The 20,105-nt window shown below is 52.6% G+C and overlaps 3 protein-coding genes across 7 annotated transcripts in view; 2 read left to right on the top strand and 1 right to left on the bottom strand.

Annotated features, from left to right (window-relative positions):
• The window catches only part of ZC3H18 (zinc finger CCCH-type containing 18), a 42,702-nt gene extending 30,950 nt beyond the window's left edge, over positions 1-11,752 (top strand). Inside the window, exons 12-18 of one of the 4 annotated variants that reach the window (XM_062500063.1) lie at positions 1,858-2,001; positions 2,792-2,857; positions 4,949-5,109; positions 5,623-5,819; positions 6,867-6,963; positions 9,087-9,183; positions 10,296-11,752. In XM_062500063.1, coding sequence (XP_062356047.1) covers positions 1,858-2,001; positions 2,792-2,857; positions 4,949-5,109; positions 5,623-5,819; positions 6,867-6,963; positions 9,087-9,183; positions 10,296-10,494 — 961 coding nt within the window. In that variant the 3' untranslated portion in view covers positions 10,495-11,752. Of the gene's footprint in view, positions 1-1,857; positions 2,002-2,791; positions 2,945-4,948; positions 5,110-5,622; positions 5,820-6,866; positions 6,964-9,086; positions 9,184-10,295 lie in introns of those variants that run through there. The other 3 variants (XM_062500062.1, XR_009933536.1, XM_062500065.1) reach the window with 3 other exon arrangements.
• Positions 11,753-12,313: 561 nt separating this feature from the next.
• On the top strand, positions 12,314-15,913 carry IL17C (interleukin 17C). Its single transcript, XM_062500264.1, has 3 exons — positions 12,314-12,346; positions 15,233-15,555; positions 15,664-15,913. The coding sequence occupies exons 1-3, from the start codon at positions 12,314-12,316 to the stop codon at positions 15,911-15,913; spliced, it is 606 nt and encodes a 201-aa protein (XP_062356248.1).
• Positions 15,914-17,050: 1,137 nt separating this feature from the next.
• LOC134048256 (cytochrome b-245 light chain) lies at positions 17,051-19,918 on the bottom strand. 2 transcript variants are annotated; one of them, XM_062499928.1, is made up of 6 exons: positions 19,620-19,918; positions 18,937-19,006; positions 18,674-18,748; positions 18,405-18,488; positions 18,249-18,330; positions 17,051-18,007 (listed from the first exon to the last, which is right to left on the bottom strand). In XM_062499928.1, the coding sequence occupies exons 1-6, from the start codon at positions 19,675-19,677 to the stop codon at positions 17,828-17,830; spliced, it is 549 nt and encodes a 182-aa protein (XP_062355912.1). In that variant the 5' UTR covers positions 19,678-19,918; the 3' UTR covers positions 17,051-17,827. The 2 variants fall into 2 exon arrangements, with proteins under 2 accessions (XP_062355912.1, XP_062355913.1); XM_062499929.1 differs by having other exon boundaries at positions 17,051-18,000.
• Positions 19,919-20,105: the final 187 nt, after the last annotated feature.

Raw genomic sequence — 20,105 nt, 5'->3', positions numbered from 1 at the left:
AAAGTTTTTGGCTTGGCAAATTTAATTTAATAATGACACTTTCAGTTCTTAAATCAGAGTTAAATTGTACAAGTATCTTTAAATGTTACCTGTTACACAAGTGTTTAAACACATGATTTACTGCTGGAACATTCTCTGTGTGCAGATATATTTGTATAATCTAAAGGTACATAATAGGAGCTATAAGACAGTTAAAATTCCTCCCTTTGCTTTGGCTTTGGTTAATCCACAGCCTCAGAATAAAAAAATGGTTCAGCCTCATCAACTTTTTACACTGGAGACGGATGAAAACAGGACTGCAGCTCTCTGCAGCTGGGTTTGGCACATTCTGACAGCCCTGCTGCTCTTTTAAATTCCTGAAATTGCTATTTCACAAACCCTGCAGTGGCAAATTATGGGGACGTTGGAGGGTGACACAACACCATAGTGATGTCACCTCTTCTAAGCTGACCTGCAAATAAATGACACCATGGGAATCCCCCTGAATTCTCCAGAATTTGGGACAATCCTCTTTGTCACAATTCTTGTCCCTTATTATCCTGCCTTTTGGGGTTTTTTCTTCTCCACTTGGGGCTCAGCACTCTGATGGCCCTGCAGTGGTGTCTGCTCCCTCCCAGTGCTCCTGGTTTGGTGGCACCAGGGCAGCCTGCCCCCAGCACAGGGATTATTGTCACTGGATAACGTGCCATGGGCTTAATCCTGTGTTCTGCAGGGAGGGGAGAACTGCAGATACTGAGCACAGGAGGAGGAGGAGGAGTCACCTGTGTGTGCAGACAGCACCTCCTCCCCAGTTAATGGGTGTGAATCAGTGCTGGGATCTTCCAGGGCCTGAAGGGGCTGTGGACAAGGGCTGGAGGGATAGGACACAGGGAATGGCTTCCCACTGCCAGAGGGCAGAGTTAGATGGGATATTTGGGATAAATCCTTCCCTGTGAGGTGCTCAGGCCCTGGCACAGGGTGCCCAGAGCAGCTGTGGCTGCCCCTGGATCCCTGGAAGTGTCCAAGGCCAGGTTGGACATTGGGGCTTGGAGCAGCCTGGGACAGTGGAAGGTGTCCCTGCCCATGGCAGGGGTTGGAATATGATCTTCAAGGTGTTTCCAACCCAAACCATTCCAGGATCATACTTGGAGCAGTGTCCAGCTGTCAGAGCAGAGGTTGGAGTGCTCCAAGCCCCAAGGAGCCAGGGCCATTGCCATCTCCTGCAGTGGCTTTTGGATAACACAGTGGTGTTCCCATCCACTTTTCCACAGGGAACACAAGCCAAAGGACAGATCCAAGGCTGTTCTGCACCCTCCTGATCTATATGCTGGACTTAAAAAGAGAATTTTGCATTTACTGTGAGCATTTCATTCTGAAGCCTGACTGGCACAGATTTTAAGCAGGTGTGAGTGTCTGGGATAAAAATGATGGAATTAAATGGATAAGAAACAACATTTCCACCCAGTTTGCTTCAGGAGTTAATTTACAAGTGAAATATCTCCAAAATTGTACAGTAATTTCTCTGAAAAGGTTAATTGATTGAGAATATGGAGAACAAATCCCTTTAGGGAAATCTGTGGTGTTTGTGTTTTGGTGAAACAGCCAAGTGTTTGTAGCTGCAGGAATCACATCAAGGCCAGGCTGGATGGGGTTTGGAGTAACCTGGTATAGTGGAAGGTGTCCCATGGAATGGAGAGTAGTGGGATGATTTTTAAGGTCCCTTCTAGCCCAAACCATTCCAGAATTCCATCATCTCTAGAATATTAAACAGCAACAAACCTGAGCACATCATTTCTGGGGATGTCCCTGCTCTGTGCTCACCCCCTGGGATCACACACCTGAAGTTTTTTGGGTTTTTTTAATTTTTTTTTTTCCCAGGGAAAAATCCGTGAAGAAACTCACTGCCCTCCCAGTCCCTCAGCCACTCACAAAAATTACAACAGCAGCCCCAGAGCCAGCCAAGCCAGGGGATAATCGGGAAGCAAGGAGGAAGGAACGACAGACAAGGACTCCACCCAGGAGGTGAGACATGGGGGGTAGAGTGAGGCTTCATCTCATGGGAGATCCAGCAAATCCCAGGTTTCGGTCTCCAGGAAAATCCAGCAAATCCCACACTCCCAGTGTTAAGGGAGCAATTAATCTCTTGGAGTAGGGAGAACAGGGGAAGAGAGCTGGGCTGGAATGTTCCTGATTTGCCATGAGTGGCTCCTGCCTGTGGGGGCTGGGGAGGGAGGATGGAGTGGGTGGGATACAGGAAATGTGGCAAAATCAGTGTGGGAGTGGGGAAAAAAAGGCATTATGGGAGCTGCTGCTTGTGGAGGTGGCACAGTGAGGAAAAAGGAATGTGTGGGATCTCTTTGGTCCCCACCACAGAACACCATTCCCAGGAACATTCCCCACCACAGAACACCATTCCCAGGAACATTCCCCACCACAGAACACCATTCCCAGGAACATTCCCCACCACAGAACACCATTCCCAGAAACATTCCCCACCACAGAACACCATTCCCAGGAACATTCCCCACCACAGAACACCATTCCCAGGAACATTCCCCACCACAGAACACCATTCCCAGAAACATTCCCCACCACAGAACACCATTCCCAGGAACATTCCCCACCACAGAACACCATTCCCAGTACATCAGCTGGGACAAGTGGTGGCAGGGGCCCATCACCCCTCAGGGAGGGCTGGGTGTCAATCAGAGGGTGCTGAGCCAATCTCTGGTTTTCTCCTGGGGTTTTTCCCCCCCTCTCTCTCGTTCCCATTCCAGTTCTCATTCTGGGAGGGGTGTTTGCTGCCTTGCAGGAGGACCATGAGTGGCAGCATCAGTGGCAGTGCCAGCAGCTACAGCGGGTCCAGCTCCCGATCGAGGTCCTTGTCCCGGTCTCTGTCCAGATCTCATTCCAGATCATCCTCTGCCTCAGTCTCCCATTCTCCCTCTGGGTCAAGGAAATCCAGGTACAGCCCTGAGCCTTCGTGACCTTCATTATCCAGCAGAGATGGTAACTGTTGTTCACTGGTTTGGTTTCTGGCGGTGGAAATTCTCCAGCAGCACAAGCTGCAGGTGCCTCAAAGGTGGGACAAGGATGGGTTTGTGCTCCAGATCCCAAGTCCTGAATTGTGATGGGAATAGAGTGTTGGAGTGATAGAACAAGATCTAATGTCCTTAAACTGATAGAAGGGATATTTAGGTGGGATATTTGGGGAAAATGCTTCCCTGTGAGGATGGGGAGGCCCTGGCACAGGTCGCCCAGAGAAGCTTTGGATGTCCCATTCCTGCAAGTGTCCAAGGCAAATTTGGACAGGACTTGGAGCAGCCTGGTCTTTTCAGAGTTGTTGGGGTTGCAACTGGATGATCTTTAAGGTCCCTTCCAGTCCAAACCATTCCATGATTCCCTGATATTTCCCATGTGATTTATTCAAGGAAATAATGCTGTCATGTGAGTCCAAGTACCCGTTTAACCTAAATGGTGTCCAGAACATCTCCTCCTGGCTGGGGTGATCCCACATCCTAATTAAACTGCATATGAACAGTTTCAGGCTATGGAGCTTGGCTCTCCTGAGCCTCTCCTACCTCTGGTTCCTGTGTGTCCTTAGGGGAGAGATGCTTGTTCTGTCAGGAGAGGTAGGTCAGAAAATCCCTAAAAGGCCCAGCTAATCATATTTTTCCTTTGCTGGCAAAGTTGCAGGTCCAGTTCCTTTGTGTTTAGCCCCAGGTGAATAGTTCCAAGGCTGTTGGTGTCTGTGGGATGTGTAAACAGCAAACTCCTTCCAGCAAAGAGAAACAAACCACTCTCAAGTGATTCCTGTAGGATTTTTCACCTCTTCACACAGAGGATTCCCTGAATCCTCACAGGCAGAGCCTTGAAACACAACACTTCCTTGGCACACAGGTGTAAGGGTAGTCCTCTTTAGTGATGTAAAACCAGTGGATGGAGCAGGATTTGGCTCTGAGCAGCTGCAGATTCCCATCTGTGAACTCTGGAGCTCCAAGGTTCAACATCCGCCGTTATTTTACAGAAATCCCGGCTTGTTTACGCCGAGCTTGTCACATTCATCAGCTCAGCCAGGGGTGATGCAAGAGCTTCAGAGAGCAGCAGGGCATGGATGGGAAATGTGAGCACGCTGGGGCTGCCTGTGCTGCTCCTGTGGGAAGGGGGAAATGTGGGAAATGCACTGTGTGCCCACACCAGCTTTGCTGGGCCAGCCCGGTGGCCTGGAGGAGTTCTTGGCTCATCCTGGCACCGTTGGAATAATCCATGAGACCTCTCAGAACTCAGCTCCTAGTGCCAGGGGGTAAAGGCTGCAGAGGGGTTGGTCTGTGCTGAAGCTACCACAGCCCCTTCAGTCATCCCCATGCAGCTTCCAGCCAGGGAGCCTGGGCCTTGCTGGCAGAGCAGGTCGGTGTGGCCCGTGGAGCAGGCTGGAGAGGCTGCCTGAATATTCATGGAGTGGGATGGTTTGGCTTGGAAGGGAGCTTAAAGCTCATCCCGTCTAACTCTCTGCCATCTTCCACTAGATCAGCTTGTTCCAACCCTGTCCAGCCTGGCTTGAACACTTTCTGGGATAGGCCCTGGTAGGAGATTTCCACCTTGGAGGCATCTCCCTGTGGTTATCAGTCGTGACAGTGGATGTGTGCCAACAGCAGAAACCCTGCCAGGGAACCCTTGCCCTGAGCTGTAACACTGACCTGGATGTGCCAGCGCACTCCCTGCTTTCACTCCTTGTTTTCCTGGGCAAACAGTGACCTGTTTGCACATTGCCCTAATCCTGGCTATAAATAATCATTACTTTCTAGGCCTGCACCCAACAGCTTCTGAGATTTTTCATACCAGCAGCACCCCAGGACACACGGCCTATGTTTGTCACTACCTGTCGAGCTTCCCAACATCCAGCCACGCAGGGAAATGCAAAAAGGCCTCATTGCCTTCCTGGGAGTGAAGAGCTGTTGATTTTTGGCAGGTCCCTGAGCGTGAGCAGCGTTTCCTCAGTGTCCAGTGCCTCGTCCAGCAGCAGCTCCGTGCGCAGCGCTGACTCCGAGGACATGTACGCAGACCTGGCCAGCCCCGTGTCCTCGGCCAGCTCCCGCTCCCCCACCCCGGCCCAGCAGAAGAAAGGTACAGGCAAACCTGCTTTGATGGAGTTTTATCCCTCTAAGGAGTCTTTTGGAGGAGAAGGGAGGAGCAGAGATGCTTTCCTGAGAATGTTTTGGGCTCCTGGAGAATCGTTGAGCAGAGGTCCTTTGAGATTGTGGAGTAAATTAAAGTCCATGTCCTTCCACCCCTGTGCCTCTGGTTGTCTCATCCCTTTTCCTGCCTGGCAGTTTTGTTTCTCCCTCACCTCATTCTCCTTCACCCTTGGAAGGTGACATAAATTTGGACAACCCCAGCGTCACCTTGCTCTTACCTCTGCTCATTCAACCATAGCAGAGTCTGTGGCAGAAGCCTTTTGTTCTTTGCCTTTTCTGCTCCTCTCTGTGGAAATGCTGGTTTCCTGAATCCCTTAACCTCAGGCCCATGAGCTGAGTTAACTGCTGTGAGCTTTTCTATCCCTGGAGCAGCATCTTCTTGCCCAAAGGGAGAGCAGTCAACAGGAATCATTCCCAAGTCATCCCTTGTGCTCTCTGCTTTCAACAGGAAAGTCAAAAAAAGAAGACAGTGCTAAAGAGGAGAAGAGGAAACGGGATGTGCCCGCTCAGCTCCTGAAATCAGCCAAACCCACCCCGGGAAGCAAAGCCCAGCAGCCACCCCAGGGTCAGCAGCCCTCGGCCCCCCAGGCACAGCAGGGAGGCTTCAGCGGCCACAAGGAGATCAAACTGACTCTCCTGAACAAGGTGGGATTCCCTGGGGATTCCCTGGTGCCTGGGATTCCCTGCTCCTGGGGGCCCGAGCAGTGGAGGGGGGATGGAGCCTGGCAAGAGGGGGATGGATCCTGGTGGGAGAGGAGCTCCAGGCTCAGAGCTGTTGGGATGATCTCAGCCAGGAGAGTCTGTGGCTGGCTTGGAGGGTGGCACACAGAACCAGTCTGGCAGCACACACCCTGTGGTGGCTTCACTTTGGGGCTGTGTTGGCGGCTTCCCTGGGGCACATTCCTGCTGCAGCTTCCAGGCTCTTCCCCGCTTGCTCGAAGGTCCCGCGTGTGCCGGGGCCTTTCCCACTGGGAGATGCTCTGGGAGCACTTCCTGTGCCAGAGCAGGCTGGGAACAGCCAGGCACAGAGTCCAGAGGGAGAAGGGGCAAGTGCTTGGGGTGCCCACCTGGCTCTTCCCCCTCCTCTCTGATCCCACTGCCCCGCTTTGGAGCCCTCGGTGCAGATCCCAACCTACAGCAAGTGTGGGGGAGTTGGGCCTCGTGGGGTTTGGTGTCGGGGCAGGGTGTTGGCCCCATCACATGGGCAGGTTCCTGTTTTTGATATTTTGTTCTGCCAGCCCAAATTCCCCAGCGCAGTCTGAGGCTGCAGATTTCTCTACTTCCCTGTGCTCTGACGTGAGGAGGCTTTATCGGAGGCAGGAAGCTGCTCTGGAGGGAGGAGTGTGCACTGACACATGACAGCCTGGAAAAGGCACGGCTCCGCATGCCTCCTTCACATCTGCTATCCTTGGTGCTGCTGGAAAAAAAAAAAAAACATCCCAAAAAGCTGCTGTTTTCATGTTCCTGTTCTGAAATTAGTACAGGCTTAACCCCAGTGCAGGGGGGTGTTGCTGTTGGCTTCTGGTGGTTGGGAATTAGGTGGATTTAGGGATGGCTGGGACTGGTGTATGCAGAGTTTATTGGGAAAGGTGTTTGCAGGAGCCGGGCAGCACATCCCAGGGACCGGCTGTGCCCGTTTCCCTCTCCAGAGGGAAGTGGCTGCTCAGCTCCGTTGTTTCAATTCCATTGCAGGCAGCTGACAAAGGAAGCAGGAAGAGATACGAGCCAGCAGACAAAGAGAGGCCAACCTCTCCTCCAGCCAAACGGGCCAACCTGTCACCTGACAGAGGTGAGGCATCAGCCAGCCCGGGCTCCTGCTTCCCAGCAGCTGCAAAGATCCTTTGCAGTCATCCCAAAACCTCAGAGTGGGATTGCCTCCAGATAAAGGGGGGGTATTGAGCATCCTGCTGCAAAAACACAGCAGAGGTGAGGTCCTGGGCAGGCCAGTGCCAGCCTTGCCACACTGGCCCAGTCACACTGTGTGGCTCATTGACTGTGTCCCTGTAAGTCTTCTCCAAAATTATAATCCCTTGGCTTTGGAGACAAGGAGTTCTCACCTCCACATCCACCCCACAGCCTCCTGCTCCCTGCTGCTGGCCTTGGATGTGGCTGTGGAAATTAGGTTTAGGTTTGGATATCAGGGAATATTTTCACCAGAAAGAATTGGAAAAGACTGTGAGGGGGGATGTCCCCATCCCTGGAAGTGTTAAAAAAACATGGATGTGGCAGTTGGGGACAGAGTTAGTGGTGACCGTGGTGGTTTTGGGCTAAAGGTTGGAGTGGATGATCCTAAAGATCTCTTCCAACCCTCAGCCATTCCGTGATTCCGAGTCACAGGAGTTTCCTTTAGTGCATCCTGGAGTTTTCCCAGCCCCGTATCCCATGGGGAGCTGTCCCTGCTTCGAAAGGCTGGGCTGCAGGGATGCAATCCCTGCCTGCATCAGCCAGCCTGGGAAATGAGCTGATTGCCCCACCTCTGGGTGACACAACCCGCTCTGCCCTGGATGTTTAGAAAGACCTGGGCTTTCCAAGTGCTCTCCTGAGCCTCAGTCCTCCCCCAGCAGCAGGAACAGCTTGGAAAACCGAGCTGGCAGCCACAGCCAGGGACCTCAGTGCCACCCTCCAGCCTTTGCTGTGGCTGCCAAGAGGCAGAGGGGGTGTGGGGGGAGTTGGCAACCAGAGGTGGCTGCTGGTGACGTTGGAGCTGCCACGTGATGTTGTTTTCCCTGGTGGCTCAGCTGTAGGTGGATCTTGTTGACTCTGGGTGCCAGCCAGCAGAAGGTCTGTGCTAATAACCTGCAACATTCACCTCCTGCAAGGGCAGCCTGCAAGGGACTGCCCGAGGTTGAAGTTCACTGGGGTCTGGTTCACACACGAGTGACGAGGCCAGGCCAGTGCAGTTTCCAGGTTTCCAGAGGGACATCAGTGTCATCCTCTGCTCTTTTTTTTTTGTTGTTGTTTTTTTTGGTTTTTTTTTTTTTTGTTCAAAAGCAGTTTTTAAGCTGTAGCAAATCACAGAAGCACAGATTGGTTTGGGCTGGAAGGGACCAAACACCAGGGAAACCTTCCACTAGCCCAGGTTCCTCCAAGCCCCATCCAGCCAGGCCTTGAACGCTTCCAGAGATCGGGAGTCCAGCCATGGAGCCCCAAATCCAATGGCAAAGGTGCCTTGGGACTGAGCCCCTCAACATCCCAGCACCAAACTGGTCAGTGGTGGTGGCCAGAGTGTGTCACCTGCTCTGTAACCTGCACCTGGGGGCTGAGGCTGTCCCAGTGTCCATCCTCAGGAGCAGAGGGATGCCCTGGCACACCCAGGGGCTGCTGCCACGAGGGACTGGGCGCCTTTGCTACCTGAGGTGCTGCTTCAGCTGAGGTCAATGCAGGGTGGCAGCTCCACAGGCTGCCTGCCAGGTAGAATTCCCTCTCAGTTCCTGGGATAACCCAGCTTCTCCCCAGCATCCCTGAGTGCCCAGGGCAGCTCTCTTGAGGCAGGGCCTGGCAGTTGAGTGCTGAACAAACACGGGGGTGCTGCTGCCTCGGGGGAGGCCCCGCTGGCTCCGAAAGCAGCAGAGCTGCCCTCACCTGTCACTGCTGGAGCCAGTACACCCTGCGACCTGCCAGGGCAGAGCCAGCAGCTCTGCAGGCACAGAGTGCCATGGAAGAGCCTTATTCCAGCAGCTGGAAGCTGAAGAAGGCCAGTGGAAGGTGGTGTGTTCAGGTGACTGTGGGGCACAGCTCTGCCTGGCTTCTCTGCTCCCCCTGAGGTGCAGGGGCGCACTAAGTTTTTTCCAGCTGCTGCTGGACTTGTTTTTTTTTTTTTTTTTTTGGCACAATCACTGTGGGCAGGGGGTAACCTGTGCCTTGGTGACAAGCAGGAAAATGAAGGAATGTCCTTTTGCTCTCTCCCACCAGGGTCTCGTGATAGGAAGGTGACCGGGAGACTCTCATCCCCCAAACAGGAGCGGCAGCGAGGCCAGAACCCAAAACCTTCCCCTGCACAGGCAGACAGGTGAGTGTTGCTGCTTCTGCTGGGCCTCCCACCTCTCCAGGGCCTCCAGCCCTGCTCCTCCAGGAGCTCCAGCCCTGCTCCCAGGCTCTGCCAGGACAGCAGGTCCAGTTGCCATGGAACACAGCCCGAGGAAGGATGCCAGGGGTTCGTGCAGAGGCTCTGGCTGGGCTGTTCCAGCTGGGAGAAGAGCAGGAGCCAAGTGGGTCAGGAGTGAGCTAAGCCAGTGCCTCTGCAGCTCGTTAACACAGTGTTAATGAGCAACAGAGTGCAAGCCCCTCTGCCCAGCTCCTCCTGGCTGCAGGGTGCCCGATTCCCCTTTCCCCAGCCTGAGCTTTTCACACCCTGAGCTGCTCCCCTTGCTGCTGTGACATATTCAGATGTGTCCCCTGCATGGGACAGAGCAGTGCCAGCCCTGGCTTTGCACCTTGCCATGCAGGTGCCAGGTGACCAGCTCAGGTAATTCCTGGCAGGCTGTGCCTGCTGCAATATCCCAGTGCAGGACTGGGTGTGTGGCTCCGAGGGCTCGAGGGTTGTGGATCTCCTCCAAGGATCTCTGGGAGCAAACATCACAGGGAAAGGGGCTGAAGGGTTTGGGATTGAGGGGCTGCTCTCCCCTCTGGGTCTCATAGCTCACTGCAGCCACGAGCTGGCACTGAGTTTAATCTTGGGAATCCCCATGGAATAGCTGATTTTTTTTTTACTGTTTCAGCCACTTTTCAACCCAAGGCCTCCTCCTGTCTCCGGCCTCTTTGCTCCCACCTGCTCCTGAAGCCACCTGTTAGATATGGCACTTCCTAGTATTTTAGTTTAGCTCAGAAATTTGGGAGAAATCCCTCTCTGTGAGGGTGAGGAGGCCCTGGCACAGGTTGCCCAGAGAAACTGGATCCCTGGAAATGTCCCAAGTCCAGGTTGGAGCAACCTGGGCTAGTGAAAGGTGTTCCTACCCATGGAGGAAAGAGATGATTTTTAAGATCCTTTGCCATACAAATCCCATGATCCCAGCATGGTTTAATGTGAACAGTGGGACTTAACACTCTGAATCTTAAATTCCCACAGAGCCTTTGGGATGTCCCCAGCTCCTTTCACTCCCACCTTGCTCTCTCTCCCTGCAGGAAACGCCAGCTGTCCCCTCAATCCAAGAGCTCCAGCAAAGTCACGAGCGTGCCGGGCAAGGGCTCAGAGCCTGGTCCTGCAGCTGCCAAGGGCAGCAAATCCAGCACCTTGTCCCGGCGGGAGGAGCTCCTGAAACAGCTCAAGGCGGTGGAAGACGCCATCGCCCGCAAAAGGGCCAAAATCCCAGGAAAAGTATAGTGGGCCGTGCCCCTGTAGTGACTGTTGATGTTTTTATAAATAGTGGAGAAAGAGGAAAAAAAAAAAAAAAAAAAAAAAAAAAAGAGAAAAAAAAGAGAAAAAAAACCAACCAAACAAACAAAAAACCAAGCGGCCGCTTTGGGATTTTGCGGTTCCTCGTCTTCTTTTTTTGGGGGTTTTTTTGTTGTTTGTTTTGTTTTGTTTTGTTTTGTTTTGGCCGCGGTTCTTTTTAAAAAACCCACACGTGCAAAACAACAACAACAAAAACAAATAAATTAAGGAAGTTTTTGTCCAGCTGGGGAAAGACCCCCGCAATGAAATGGCTCCAGGAGGGCTCTGGAGCCGTGTGGATTCTGCACAGAGGACTCCAGTCCCGTGGGATGCTCCCACTTGTCCCGTGTCCCCTCTCCTCTTTGCTAGCCTCGAGTTGTATTCTCCTAGTTAGCCCTGCTGTGTGTCGAGTGTCTTCAGCAATGCAGTTCTAGTCCCGTGTGCCGAGAGAGCCGAAAACTGCTGTGAACTGCTGGCAACGCCCCTCCTCCTCCCCCAGGAAAAAACAAAACAAAATATATATATATATATATATATATTCCTGCCTCAGTCCCCTCGGGAATGACCTGTCCTTTCTTTGGAGCAGGGGATCGGTTCAGTTGATTTCCCAGGAGCCCTGCAGGTGTTGTGGACATGTCTGGCTGCCAGGAGGGTCCTTCTTCCTTTGATTTTTTCCGGTTTTTTTTTTTTTTTCCCTTGTTCTTTTTTTTTTCTTTTTTTTTTTTTTTTTTTTTTTTGAGGGATCTCCCTGAAATAAAATATTTTGATAACCAGTTTTACCTTTCCCTGCTCTTCTCTCTATCTCCCCTGCCTTGGGGAGGGGTCTGTATTTTGGGGATTTTTGGGGCACGAGCAGCTCCGTGGAGCTGGAAAAGCTGCTCTGTTTGCTGGGGGAGCACCCAGTGTGAAACCAGCATCCCACTGGTGTGTGACTGGGGGGCTCTGCAGCCTCTGCTCTGCCTGGCATCATGGGGGGGATCCCTCTGATAAATCCCCCCCAATTTAGGGAGTAATGTTTAAGGTCCCAATGGATTTCCCAGGCTCCTTGTTCCCAGTATGGAACCAGTATCCTACTGGTGTGAAGTGTTACTGGGGGGCATCAGCTGGGGTACCTCTGCCAGACCCCCTCTCATCCAGAGAACAATTTTTTGGGGTCCCTGGGATTTCCCATCCCCTGGAATTCCCCATCCCCTGAAATTCCCCGTTCTCCAGCCCTGCTCCTTGCTCCCAGTATGAAACCAGCATCCCAGTGCTGCTGTCGGGAGTTCACTGGGCCATCCCGGAGGGATGATGGCAGCCCTCGAGCCCTTCCCAGGGTTGCCCAATTTGGGATTTCTGCCCGGGAATGCGGCGGTGATCTCACAGCGCCGGTGACACAACAGGGCACGGCCTGGGGGATGCCAGCGCCGGTGTCACCGGGACACCCGGACACCCCTTCCCACCTCCCTGCCGCAATCCCGGAGGTGTGAGGCTCCCGTATTCCCGGCTGGCACACGTGCGGGGAGGGAGAAGGAAGTGCCGGCCCTCGGGGAGGAGGAAGGAACCTGGAGCTGGAGTTTCCAGGTGTGTGCACATCACCTGCCCGGCCCTATAAAAAGGAGGCGGCGGCGGCAGCGCTGCCACTCGGCCGCTTCATCCCTGGGGCTGCACTTCCCAAGGGACCCCCCACCCCAAAAAACACCACAAATCTGGCGTGATCCTTTCCCTAAATTTGGGCGCGTTCCCTGTCACACCTCTCTCCCCACACCTCCCAAAAAAATCAACCAAAATGTTGGCGTGGTCCTTCAACACCTGGCTGATGGTAACGTGGGGTTTGGGGTGGCTGGGGGATGTTGGGGGTGACGGGAGAAAGTTTGGGGTGGGGTGGGATTGTGTGTTGTATGTCATGTGTGGGGTTCTGTGTGCGTGTTTTATGTGTGTTGTATGTCATGTGTGGGGTTCTGTGTGCGTGTTTTATGTGTGTTGTATGTCATGTGTGGGGTTCTGTGTACGTGTTTTATGTGTGTTACATGTCATGTGGGGTTCTATGTCAATGTTTTATGTGTTATATGTTGTGTGGGGTTCTGTGTCAATGTTTTATGTGTGTTGTATGTCATGTGTGGGGTTATCTATGTGATTTCTGTATGTGTTACACACCACATGCACAGCTCTGTGTGATTTTATTTTCTGTGTTTATTTTATGTTACACACCATGTGCACAGCTCTGTGTGATTTTATTTTGTGTGTTTATTTTATATTACACACCATGTGCACAGCTCTGTATGATTTTATTTTCTGTGTTATTTTTATGTTACACACCACGTGCACAGCTCTGTGTGATTTTATTTTCTCTGTTTATTTTATGTTACACACCACGTGCACAGCTCTGTGTGATTTTATTTTCTGTGTTTATTTTATGTTACACACCACGTGCACAGCTCTGTGTGATTTTATTTTCTGTGTGGTTTTTCTGCGTTGCACACCATGTGCAGGGCTCTGTGTCTCTCACAGAAATATATATTTATATGTTTAGATGTGTTTATATGTATTTATATATATTTATATCTATGTCAGTGCTGTGTGTGTGTGCATTGCTGGTCTGTGCTGTGTCTGTCTGTGTTTATGTCTATTTATATGTGTTTATATGTATTTTTCTCTATTTATGTGTGTCTGTAAGTGTTTATCTGTATTTATATGTGTTTATACGTGTCTATATATAGTTATGTTTATTTTATATACTTAATTTTAAAATATTTAGGTATGTAAATTTATAGCTTTATAATTTTGCTTCTAATTTATTTTATTCATTATATTTAACTTTATTTTTATTTGTTTATTTATATTATACATATTTCTATTTTTATTCACATTATTTCCTTCTATTCTTTCTTTCCACTATTTATTTTAGTTCTGGGGGTTGTTTATCTTTTATTTGCTATTTCATTCACACACACGCAGGTGTTTTCAGTGTCTGTGTGGGTGTGAATGCACAGGATCAGCTGCAGCTCTGTGTGCACAGATATTTCCTACTCCTGTAGGGGTAGGGACAGCATACTGTGCTATGTATATGTATAGAAATTTAGAAAAATAGAAAAAGAGAAATATAGAAAAATATTTTTATTTTTATATGTATACTGTGCTATACGTACATATGAATATATATATTTGAAATATATAAACTATACACACATACATATAATATATATGTATATATATACTGTGTTTTATAGTCATACATAAACATATGTATGATATATACTATATTATTTATACTATACAAGATATAATTTATTTAAAAATACTGAAAATAAAAACTATATAAAATATAGTTTATATATAGTTATACATACGGTCTAGCACATGGACATAGCCATACATTTTTAAATTCCATTTACTATCTATTATCTGTTATCGATTATCTATTACCACATATATTAAATTATACACTGTGTATGTTATAGATTTTATGAGATATGTTGTGCATTTTATACATAATATATAATTTCATTATAATATATATAGTATACAATATACATTTTACATAGTCTATATTTGTCTAATATATATTTATATATTATACATTATATAGTATACAATTGGGTGGGGATCTATAGGTGGGTCCTGGCCCTCGGCCTGTATATACCCAATTTATAAATATATAAATGTATATTTTGTATTCTGTGTGTGTGCAGGCAGTCTTTGTGTATGTACAGCTCTCTGTACGTGTATTTCTTTTTTCTGTGTTTGTATATAGATCTATTTCTATTAGGTATAGATATCTATATATCAATATATATAGATAGATATATAAATATAATCTATCTATTTTTATATATATTCTGTGTGTATACTCTGTGTGTGTGGACAGTCCCTATGTACAGGTTTATATATTTTTTCTGTGTTTGTATTTGTGTATATCTATATCTCTTATATATATACATATACAGATATATGTATTTATATCTATCTATCTATATATTGATACCTATCTATATCTATTTATATCTATCTATATCTATATATCTATATCTATATCCTGTGTGTACAGGCAGTCCCTATATGTGTACATCTCTCTTTATAGGTATTTTTTTCTCTCTTTGCATATATGTATTTCTATATCTATTATATATATATGTAAAAATAGATATAGATATATAGATATACAGATATACATATAGATATACAGATAGATATAACTCTTTATATAGATACCTATATATATATATCTATATCTAACTATTTCTATCTATCTAAATCTAGATCTATCTATTTATCTGTAACTATATCCTGTGTGTACAGCTGTGTGTGCAGGCAGTCCCTGTGTATATACATCTCTGTGTGTGTGTGTATATATTTTTTTCTGTGTTTGTGTATATAGATAGATAGATACATAGATATATAGATACATAGATATATAGATATATAGATATATAGATATATAGATGATCTATAGATGGATGGATAGATGATATATAGATAAATAGATAAATAGATAAATAGATAAATAGATAAATAGATAAATAATAGATAAATAGATAGATAGATTCTGTGTTTGTTACACAGTGTGTGTTCCTGTCCTGCAAACCTGTGCCACTTTTTTGGGATGGAGGGTGTGATATCCCTGTGTGTCCCTGTCCCATTCGGTGTCACTGGGACTGTGTGTCCCTGTCCCTTTCGGTGTCACTGGCGCTCTGTGCTGTCCCCACAGGGCTGGCCGTGTGTCCTGTCCCTTTTGGCGGTGCTGGGGCAGTGCCGGGGGCTGCGGCGCCCCTCGGCCGGCTCTGCCCACTCCTCCGTGCGCTGCTACAGCGGGGCCGAGCTGGGGGACGAGGCTCCGGCGCAGCTCCTGGGGCGCAGCCTGCGCTGGGACCGCCACGTGTCGGTGCAGCTGGTGCCACATCTGGAACAGCTGGAGGCCAGCGGGGCCCGGCGGCTCCGGCGGCACCGCCCGCACGCGTGTCCCGCTCTGTCCCTGCGCTCCGGGCTCCGCAGCGAGCCCCACGAGCGCTCCATCTCCCCGTGGCGTTACCGGTGAGCGTCCGCACGCCTCGGGTGTGCCTCTCCCTCCCTTCCCGCCGGCTCCATCCCAGCCGGGAGGAGCCGGCGGCGCAAGGCAAAGTGCGCCCGTGTCCCCCGCAGCATCGACGAGGACGAGAACCGCTACCCACGCAAGTTGGCCTTCGCCGAGTGCCTGTGCAGCGGCTGCGTGGATGCGAAAACCGGCCGGGAGACCACGTCGCTCAACTCGGTGACGATCCACCAGACCGTGCTGGTGCTGCGGCGCAAGCCGTGCCCGCGGCCAGCGGGGCTGGGGCTGGTCACGCTGGAGGTGGATTACATCCGAGTGCCCGTGGGCTGCACCTGCGTCCTGCCCCGCACGGCGTTCTGAGCTTCCCCACCCCGCACCGCCCCCCATGCGTGACCGTGTCACCGCCCGGCCCCCGCCCGTGCTTGTTTTAGAGCACCCGACCCCGCCAGGGTGTCCCCTTCCCTGGTTATTTATGACTTATTTATAAGCCTTGCTGCCGGGGGGAGGGGAGGGGGGCTTTTTGTGCCCCCCCTATTTATTGCTGGCACTCACTCCCCCCCCCACACTAGCCACGGCTGTGCCTCCAGGGCCAGCATCGCCCCACGGTGCTCCAGGTGCCCCCGGCTGGACCCTGTGAGTGCTGCCCAGGCACTCACTGGTTATTTATTCCCCCCCAAAAAACTATTTATTGTCTCCTCCCCGGTGCTATTTAATGCTGCAAATAAAAGCCAACAACCCCTGGCACAGCCCTCGCTCTGCTCCCAGCCCAGTGCATTGGGATGTTGGGAATTGGGGCACAGGGACCGAGGGACATCCGTGGGCAGTGCCCAGCTGTGGGACACGGTGGGCAAGAGCATCCCAGTGCACCCAGTGCAGCAGGGCAGGATGAACTGGGAGGTGATGGGGAGGCCGGCAGGGCACAGGGGTGCCCCACACCCCCAGCCCCAGGGGGACCCAGCCCTGGCATCCGGACACCCACACCTTTCCCATGGCTCTGGCCCCAGGCACCACATCCCACGGACCTGGTGCCACTTGCCAGGGCCACTCCACCTGTGCTGGCAGCACCTAAGGGGGGCCCTGGGCCACCTGCACCCCCTGAGGGACCAGGGTCTGTGTGGGGAGGGGGCAGAGGGGGGCCTGGAGCAGCTGCTGATCCCAGTGGGATCAAGGATTTGGCACCCACGAGTCAGACTGGGAAGGGAAATGCTCCCCCCATTCCCTGCTGGGGGTTATCCCAGGTTTTGGGGGCTCCTTTGGGACTCGCTGTGCAGCTCCAGTGCAGGGAGTTCCACCCAGTTCCACCCCACTGTTGGCCCCATAGGGATTTTGGGAAGGGACCCTGCTGTGGCCATACTCAGCACATCCACATCCTCGATTTGCCCATTATTGCAGTGTTTGTCCTCAAAACACCTCCCCAGTCCTGTCCCAGCTGCCCCAGAGCAGGGCGGGAATGGGAGGATTCCCCCTGGAGCAGGAGGCAGGGGGAGCCGGTGCCTTTCCCACTTTTTTATTGCAACAGCAACTGCAGAAATGACAAAAAAAAAACAGGGAGAGCTGGAGCAGAGCTTCCTGATCCCCCCCAGGTACTGGGGATTCTCTGAGAGCTGGAGTTCCATAGGGATTTGGGGATCCCCCAGGGACCTGGGGGTTGCTTGGAGAGTTGGGACCCTCAGGGAGCTGAGCATGCCCAGGGATTTGGGGCTTCCCAGGAGCTGAGGAGCCCCTGGAAACAGGAGACTCAGGGAGCTAAGAATTCCTAAGGATTTGAAGGATCCTTAGGAGTTGGGAAGCCCTCGGAGGCTGCAGCCCCCACAGGAAGCTGAACATCCATGGGGATTTGGTGAGGTCCAGGAGCTGGGAAGTTCCTGGGAGCTGGAGACCCCACAGCGAGTTGAGCAGCCCCAGCGATTTGGGAATCTCCAAAAGCTGGGAAGCCCCTGGGGACTGGAAACCCCACAGGGAACATCACATCACTGGGAATTTGGGAGATGAGCATCTTAGGGGACTGGGGGATCCCTAGGAGATGGAGATCCTACAAGGGAGCTGAGCATTGCTGGGGATTTGGAGATGCCCACAGCATCACTGGGGATTTGGGAATCCCTTGGGAAACTGGGGAGCCCAGGGGGAACTGATGATCCCAGGGATCTGAGCATCACCAGGAGCTAGGGACCCACACCAAGGAGCTCAGCACCCTCAGGGTTTAGGGGATCCCTGCAGTGGATCCAGGAACAGCTGGGAAGCAGCAGCAGGGCAGCAGGGCAGGAGGATCCCCCATTATTCCACTTCCACAGGGATGGGGTTCACCTGCCCCCCCACCTCTGGCTGCTTCTTGCGGGCGTCGGGGGGAGGCCGGGGTGGGGGGTTGCTGGGGGGCTGCTTGATGGTGCCCCCCACTTGTGGCCGCTCCTGGGGCTTCTGCTCAATGGGTCTCCACTCCTCACCTCGAACTGCAGCCTGTGGGGTCAGGAATATTACCAAGGAACAAGCCCCACCCCAAAAAGAGGTCATCTAGGGCAGGGAAAGCACAGCTGGGACCAGAGTGGGGGGAGGAGGATGTGACACCCTGCCATCCACCCCAATTGGTTTTCCTACAGCCCAATCTGGGAATGCTCCTTGGAATTCACATGGTCCATGGGTTTAGGGGTGCTCTCCTCCTCCCAGCCACCCAAAATCCCCAAAACCCTTCTGCACTCACCAGCAGGTAGATGCCACTGGCAATGCCCAGGCAGACGGTGCCCAGGATGGTGGAGAGGAGGAAACCAGCAGGGACAGCCAGGCTGTGACAGAGATTTGGTGTTCAGAGGGAGTTGGGGGAGCCCAGTCCCCAGTCCCCAGCCTGCACCCCACTCACGCGGCGTGAAGGATGGCTCGGATGTAGTAATTCCTGGTGAGGGGCCCAAACAGCTTCACCACGGCTGTCAGGTACTTCTGGCCACTGCAGGGTGACAGCAGGGGGTCACAGGGGGTGTCCCCACCCTGGGGGGACATCCAACCTCCATGGACCCCCATCTCCACAAGGATCAACCCACCCGTGGGATCCAGCTCTGCTCCCACATCCCTGTGTTTGGGGGAGGTATCAGGACCCCCAATTCCAAGGATTCCAGGGGACACAGCACTCACCACCTCTCCATGGTGGAGCCCTTTTTCCGCTTGCTCCTGGGATACTCGAGCAGGCAGACCAGGACACCTGCAGCGCTGCCGGGGAGTCAAGGAAAGGATCGGACCGGGAATAGCCCCAAGGAACAACCCACATCCCAAAAAGGGGCTGTGTGGGGCAGGGAACGCACAGCTGGGACCAGGGTGGGGAGATAAGGATGTGACCCCACCCCGTACACGCCATCCAGGGCTTTCCCGCATCCTGGGAATGCTGTCGGGAAGGATACATGGAATACGCTGCGAAGTACCAGCCCTTGAACTGCCCCGCCACGGCCACGATCCCGCCCGTCAGCAGAACTGCGGGAACAGCCGGGATGGAGGGGTCAGACCGGGACACGGCCCCCAGGCCAGGAGAGAGACCCCAACCCGGGGTACAACCCCCAAAACCAGGACACAAACCCTCAAACCACGATACAAACCCCCAGCCCGGGATACAGCTCCCAAAACCTCGGATACAACCCCGAATTCAGGATATGCCCACCCCCCCCCCCCCCCAAAAACCCCCAACCGGGAATTACGGCCCTGGGGACTCTGACACACGAGACCCCCTGGATACAGGGAAGGGAACTGCGGGTTCCACGGCCCCAAGGATTCCAATGTGCGGGACCCCCTGGATTCAGGGAACTCCAGCGCCTTGGGGGAGGTTTTGGTCTCGTGGCCAGAGGAAAAGTGGAGGAGGAGAGGACGGAACCGAGGAAGAGAGGGCAGAGGAGGAAGAGAAAAGGAGGAAGCGGAGGCTTCCGGGACTTCCCGGCCGTCCCCGGTGCCTCCCGCCCGCATGCCCCAGCCCGGTGAGACCGGGAGCACTCCCCCAAATCCCCCTAACTCCCTGCAGCCCCCGGGGATTTTCTGAAGTGCCCGAGTCTCCTCCACTCGCCCAGCCCCGGCTCTCCGAGCCCCCCGAACTCACTGAGCCCGGCGGCGAGCGCCTGCTCGTTCGCCCACATGGCCCACTCGATCTGCCCCATGGCCCGCAGCGGAACCGGCCGGCCCGAGCGCCTTCGGCTACTCCCGGCTCCGCTCGAGCGGGTTCGGCCGCTCCCGGCCCGGTCCGGTCCGGTTCGGCTGTGCTCGGCTCAGCCCGATGGGATCCTGCTCCTCCCGTTCGGCCCGATGGGGTTCGGTTCGGCCCGATGGGGCTCGCTCCGCTCTGCCCGCTGGAGCCCGGCCCGTCCCGGTTCGGCTCCGCCCGGACGGTCCCGACCCGGAAGGCGGGTGAGGCGTTACCACTCGGGCCACGCCCCTTTCGTGGTAACCACGCCCTCTTTCGCACAGGCCACGCCCCCGAGGGGACAGGGCACCGAGCCGGGGACACGGGACACTGGGGTGACAGGGCTGGCGCGGAGGGACAGGGTCAGCACGATCCGGGGACACGGGATCAGCCCCAGGGACACGG

This window comes from Cinclus cinclus, chromosome 11 (assembly GCF_963662255.1).
Source record: "Cinclus cinclus chromosome 11, bCinCin1.1, whole genome shotgun sequence".
Classification (NCBI taxonomy): Eukaryota; Metazoa; Chordata; class Aves; order Passeriformes; family Cinclidae; genus Cinclus; species Cinclus cinclus.
The sequence above is the reverse complement of the archived record's forward strand: the minus strand, read 5'-3'. Positions and strand labels throughout refer to the sequence as shown.

What these genes read in the sequence shown, in the direction of transcription:
- IL17C (XM_062500264.1), top strand. Translation starts at nt 12,314, where the DNA reads ATGTTGGCGTGGTCCTTCAACACCTGGCTGATG. An exon ending in CCTTCAACACCTGGCTGATG is followed by an intron (nt 12,347 to 15,232) that starts GTAACGTGGGGT and finishes CTGTCCCCACAG; the next exon opens with GGCTGGCCGTGTGTCCTGTC. An exon ending in ATCTCCCCGTGGCGTTACCG is followed by an intron (nt 15,556 to 15,663) that starts GTGAGCGTCCGC and finishes TGTCCCCCGCAG; the next exon opens with CATCGACGAGGACGAGAACC.
- LOC134048256 (XM_062499928.1), bottom strand. Translation starts at nt 19,677, where the DNA reads ATGGGGCAGATCGAGTGGGCCATGTGGGCGAACGAGCAGGCGCTCGCC. An exon ending in GGCTCCACCATGGAGAGGTG is followed by an intron (nt 18,489 to 18,673) that starts GTGAGTGCTGTG and finishes GTCACCCTGCAG; the next exon opens with TGGCCAGAAGTACCTGACAG. An exon ending in CCAGTGGCATCTACCTGCTG is followed by an intron (nt 18,008 to 18,248) that starts GTGAGTGCAGAA and finishes CTGACCCCACAG; the next exon opens with GCTGCAGTTCGAGGTGAGGA.